The sequence below is a fragment of the Temnothorax curvispinosus genome, unplaced genomic scaffold (genome assembly GCF_003070985.1).
Source record: "Temnothorax curvispinosus isolate PA1 unplaced genomic scaffold, ASM307098v1 QBEX01013978.1, whole genome shotgun sequence".
In the NCBI taxonomy this organism is placed as follows: Eukaryota; Metazoa; Arthropoda; class Insecta; order Hymenoptera; family Formicidae; genus Temnothorax; species Temnothorax curvispinosus.
In genome coordinates this window covers 13,546-19,751 of record NW_020223758.1, presented here as the reverse complement: position 1 = coordinate 19,751, position 6,206 = coordinate 13,546, and the positions used below count along the sequence as shown (strand labels likewise).

The 6,206-nt window shown below is 43.0% G+C and overlaps 1 protein-coding gene across 1 annotated transcript; it reads right to left on the bottom strand.

The window, feature by feature from the left end:
* Positions 1-2,010: 2,010 nt before the first annotated feature.
* On the bottom strand, positions 2,011-3,294 carry LOC112464133. Its single transcript, XM_025030949.1, has one exon. It carries the CDS (start codon positions 3,292-3,294, stop codon positions 2,011-2,013), a length of 1,284 nt encoding a protein of 427 aa, XP_024886717.1.
* Between the last annotated feature and the right edge of the window lie 2,912 nt (positions 3,295-6,206).

Below are 6,206 nucleotides of genomic sequence, written 5' to 3'. Positions count from 1 at the left end.
AAAACCAAGGCATACGTAAGGTAAGAATCAGAATTAATACAAGTCAACCGCTCTCATACCGAGAATCACGCGTCATCTTTAAATATTGTAAATTAAGAATAAATTATATATCAATTTATTAATTTGCGCATTCGTATAATTGGCCTTCCGTTTTTTTATGATCCGGTGTTCGTTAGAATTAAGTTTCTCGTTATGAGAAACAATTTATATTGATATTGTTTATTGATATCGTTTGTATTCGAAGAGAGATATTTCTTTTCCATAAAATAACATTATATCTTACAAAGTAAATTATTTCTTATTGTTTTATTATAATTAGATTCCAAATAAAGGATGAAAAAGAGCTTGGTCGAAATAACTAACTATTGTAAAACAAAAATCGTGTTGTCTATATTGTTCATTTAGCAATCTAAAACACACTAGGAAGGCACAGTATTATATATGCTTCACGCAGAATTTTTATTCCCTCAGTATCGCTCGGTCAGTATTTGTCCTTATAAAGAAACGAATAAAAAGATTTCCAACGTTTTATTCTTAATACAAAGTTATTTATTATTCCTTTCCTCATTTGAAACTTCAATTATTGCCTATTTGACACTCACGATTTTGAATTTACTAATTACTATTTCCGTCCTTGTCCTACCACATAATACACTGACCGATGGCAGCGACTCTTACGGTCACAAAGCGAGTTATTTTCTTCGTCGCTAAGGCGACCATCCCCCACCACTAGAGTTTCCAGACCTGTATGTAAGACCGTGGTTTTAACGATATCGCGTTTTCTTCACCGCTCGCTTCCGCACTCGATCTGACGCTTGGCGTTATCGCTCGCTCGCTCGCGTTCCTAACCGCACCTCGCGCTGGAGCCCCACCCCCGTATCGCGCTCTCGCTTTCGCTCGCCGTTTCTCTGTTTGTCGCGTTCCCGCGACCGGCCATTGTTACGCGCTCCCGCGACCGGCCATTTTCGCGCGCTCGGTAGCATATAATGTATACGTATATAAATACGGAGGTGGTAAGCGAAAAGAGGAATACCGTTTGTCATAGATTTTACGTCGATCTTTATTCGATAAAATATAGATAGAAGGATATATACGATACAATAAAGTAAAAAATAAACGATTAAACAAAATATATACAAAATAAAAAAAACGAGCAACGCAATAAGATAAAACGATTAATACGTTAAAAAATGAAATTATATTAAACCAGTAATATATAACGTTTTTTTTTTACACAAATTTATAAAGTAATTCAATTCGCGGAGTCGATGCTGGCGAAACATTCGCGTCGCTCGATCCACCAATCGCGCAACTTTATCACGTTCTCCATGGCGCAGCACCGTTGGTGACGCCGGCAGCGAAACGCGCGATCGGTGCGAAGAGACTCCAACCGATCGATGTCCTCGTACTCCGCGTCGACGGTCACGATCGTCGCGTCGACGGTCACGATCGTCGCCGAGAATCTCCTGCAGCCATTTCTTCTTCTCGAGACCTTTCACGTAGATTCGCGCGTCGGGCGTCTCCTCCGTCTCACGCAACTTGTCCAGGTTGTCGCGCACCGCGCGTCGAATGATCGTCTTCGCCTGGCGATAGTCCGTGTCGCCGTCCTCCCAACAAAGGCCGTGATGGTTCGCTATCAACCAACTGGCTCTCGCTTTCTCGGAGCTCGTCAGCAGATTCCAACTCATCGGTGCGTGAAACACGTGATGCGCGAGCACGCGTGTCTCGCTTCGCAACACAGCCACCTCCTTCGCGACGAATCTGTCGCCCACCATGAATCCTTGCAGGTCGACGAAGATCGTCGTCGTCGTTGCCGCTGTCGCCATTGCGTCGGCGCGCGTTGGAAAAAAATTAAAGAACAGACGTTCGTTTAAAGAACGCTCGTTCCTAACAGACTGAGAAACTATGGAAGGAACCCGCGAATTTATATATTCCTCGTTTCCGGGATAAAAATAACCTCATAACCACATTTTTCCGTTTCCCGGATGAGGTATTCTCGCAATCGCATTTTCAGTTTTCCGGATAAGGTATTTCCACAACCTCAATTTCCGTTAGATAATTTTGCGCACCACGTTGGTCAGCGGACTGGTACTCGATGACTCGATCGTGAACGATGAGACAAAAAGCTGCGGTTTTCGGCGGAACGTTTTCCTTGTTTTCGAACTCGATGCGCACGTCCACGGTGGCGCTCTTCACCGATTCGTTTTGACGGGAACAATCGATCACCGCGAGCGGAGCTACCCGCGCGAATTCGCGCGGGGAAAAGAACGCGTCGTCGCGACCGTTCCCGTAATACGCTCCTCGAAATTTTGCGTACATCTCGTACAGCACGGCGAACTTGTCACTCTCGAAATCCACGTTCACGTCGTCGTAGAGATAGAATTCCGAGTTGAAATACAATTTCACGTTGGCGAGCGCGCAATGATCGAACCTCGAGGCGTCGCCCGCGAATTCGTTTCGCCGTCCGGTCTGCAGCGCGAATATGACGTATCGCGACTTCTCCAATTGCGGCGCGGCTTTCACGGCCCACGAATGCTTGGTCGTGCTCTGCAACAGGGGAAATTCGTACAGATCCCAAGAGCGAAAGCCCGCGCTCAGAAATCGTCCGCTCTCCAACGTTCGCAACAGCGATAATTTAGTCACGTCGTTCAGCGCTACGTGAGGCATACGCCATTGCACTTTCAACAACGTAATTTTAGGATCCTTGGCCGGATCTCTCGGCACGGTCTTCTTCGGATCTACGACGCAGTTGTGGTCGCTACGAGAGCGTATCAGGATAAGCTCGTGTCGCGCATTTATCACCACGCGTCTGTAGTCCTCGCAGAAACCCAAAAGAATATTCAAAGGTACGCAAAAGTTGAATTGATGGGACGCGTTGTTCAGATTCGATTCGTTCGTCGGATAACTCCATCCAGCGTTCTGCAGTTTTCTGGCTCGTTCGACGGTCAACGACACGTAGTTCTTTATCGTGCTGGTTATGCCGACGTTTCTACACCGGTCGATCTCCACGCCGTCAAGCTCGTATCGAATTTCGTCGAACATAAACGCGACGCAGTTGTTGACTAATTTCGCGTATTGTTCCTCATTCGTCGCGCCGTCGTCGTTGAGTCGTCCCTCGACGTACAGGAAACTGTCGCACGGCAGTGTATACAGATCCTGCTGCTGTATGGGTATTCGTATCTCGTCGTTGTGTCCGAACGTCGTGTTGACGTACGGGTTATACGTGTGAGTCTCGATTCCGACGATGCGCTCGTCGAAGATCGGCTCACCGCCGATACTCAGGATGTCGGCCATGATTTTTCTTCTCGAGGTAGAAACGGCTCGACGGTGACGCGTTTCTCACGGCGAGACCCAGCGATCGTAGGAATCTGATGTTGGCGTTGCTGAGAACGGGTCCCCCTCCTCCGCCTCTTCTCTTTCCTACGCTTCCGATCTCGTCGTAGAACGGGCTAGTTCGCTCGTTCGTACAATTCGCGCTAGATTCGTTCAGAACGAACATCCCTCCTCTCGCTCTCTCTTTCTTCAGGGATACGCGCACGCACACACACACTAACCGTGACGACGACGTACGTGCAATCTGATCGTTATCTCCTCGCCGCGAAAGTCGATCAGCCGATCTTTCTGATCCACGACTCGCACCGTGATATCGGTGACGTTTCGCGCGACGATCGGGAGGTAAATGATCTACGTCGGAGTCTTTGACAGTTTATATCCCGGTGGAACTTTCGGCGCGAATTCGTGTATCGCGTGCACCGAGCGTCCGTTGCTGTACGCTCCCGCGGTGATACTACACTCGATGCGAATTATGTTCACGCTCATGACGTCAACGGGTCCGTCGGAAACGTACCATTTGTTCGGTTTTAGGATACGATCGCTCGAGAAACCCAAAAGAGAACCGATGTTGTTCGGTTTTGTAAAATTCACTCGGTAGGCGCACTTTATCTCGCTTCTCATGGTATTCTCGTTGGCGCGAAGATTGAGCACTCTGTCGCCACCGTCGTCGTCCCCGTATATAACGTATATATGTCATAACCATCGCCATCGTTGTCGTCGTCGTCTTCGTCCACGTATGCGCGATAAATCTCGTCGTCGGTTTCGTCCTTCTCCGTTCGGTTTTCTTTTACCCGTCCAGCGTCGTCGGTCCGCGGTTTTCCTCCTTTCTCCTTAATTTTGTCTCTCTCGCGGGCGCGACGTTCGCGATGAAGAATAGCGGCGCGCAGATATCTGCTCACGGCTCGCAACTCGTACGAACCTTCCGGAACGACGATTCTCCGGTCGTCCTCGCCGTAGTAGAAGCGATTGTTCGCGGACGTAACGTTCGGTATCGAATTGTACGTCTCAAAAGTCGCCAAACCCAGCTCGTATTCGCCGTCGCTCAGATCCAAAGCGGGAAAGTGACTCGCCGTGAGAACGCTGCCGGTCCCGGTCAACGTGAGCGTCAGCGACATCGCGGGAGAACGTCGATCGTCCGCCCGCTCCCCCCCAATCGATCTCGCGAAGAAATCGCAGGCACAGCTGTCCGCAGATTCTCTGATCGAATGTCTGGAACGCGCGACGATTGTACGTCACAATCGCGCTCTCGCCGCCACCGTCGCACAGTGGGGCGAACGCCTCATTTTTCGGTCATTTGCTTATAACTTCTACATTTTTCAATGAAATGACTTGAAACTTGACATAAATAATGTACGATTATTATACATTTAATGTATGAAATCAAAATTATTTAATTAACAATTTTTCATAAAGCGCATAAATGATTTTTTAATTTTTTAAATACTTTTTAGTTTTTTTTTTTAAATCGGTTCTATTTAAAAAAAAATTTTTTTATTTTATACTTTTTTAGTGTTTTATTAAATTAATATGAATAATTATTATCGCATATTTCCTTACTGCTCCGTACCCTGATGCGATATTTTATGTACCCGGGAAAAAATATTCATATATGATCATATATAATCATATATGATTGGCCATATATGATCAGATATGGAAATTGGCCAGATCTGAGGATATATGATCTGGTATTATTGTATATGTTAATATCTGATCAGATATGATCAGGTCTGATCAGATATGATCAGATACGAACTGACACAGTTCAATCTGGACATATATATTTAAGTATGTTTCAGAACATTGTTATATATTTTCAAAAGTTATTTTTTAAGTGTGCCACTTTATTATAAAAGTGGACTCCATGATACAACTGCGATACAAAAATTGTGCCGCTTCATAGCGCGAGACAGTGTCGTGTCTTTTTATACCATTCTTATAACACTGTTGGTCAAATTTTAAATACGAGAAACAGATCTCATCGAATGCCATCTATCGGATACTTTGAGATGCAATATCTGATCTGATCATATATAATCTTATATGACTATATAAGTTCATATATGATTATATATGATTTTCAGTTTAAATTATAAGATATTATGTTTGCAAAATAATACGATTAATATATTTATTTATAAGAACTATAATATATAATATATAACAGTTTTTTTCACAAAGGTAAAATTTCATTGTTTATAAAAATATTTGATAAAAATTAATATGTCAATTAAAAAAGATTAAGTGTTTTATGCAAAATTAGAAAAAAAGAAAAATTTAAAATAACACAAGCAATGAGATGTCGTTTTTGGTCGAAGTGGATCTGGGTGCTTAATAATATTTCACAATATCAATTATTATTAAATATATTTTTTAGTTTTTTAAACTGCGTGCCAATATGGACTTTGTCGGACTTAAAACACACACATATATATATATATATATATATATATATATATATATATATATATAAACGCTCTATATATGGGCATGTAAAACTTATATCTGTTTATATCTCATTTATATATGTTCATATACTGTCAGATATGAATATTTTTTCCCGGGATGATATAAAATGTCCGGAAAAAATATTCATATCTGACAGTATATGAACATATATAAGTTTTACATGCCCATGTATAGAGCATATATAATCATATATGGTTATCTATCGCCATATATGATTCTGATCACCATATATGATTATATATGCTCTATACATGGGCATGTAAAACTTATATATGTTCATATACTGTCAGATATGAATATTTTTCCCGGACATTTTATATCATTATATCCCAGTCTGGTCATATATACATCGCGTCTTGTCATATATGATCATGTACAGTGCCGATATAGTTATGTATGACCAT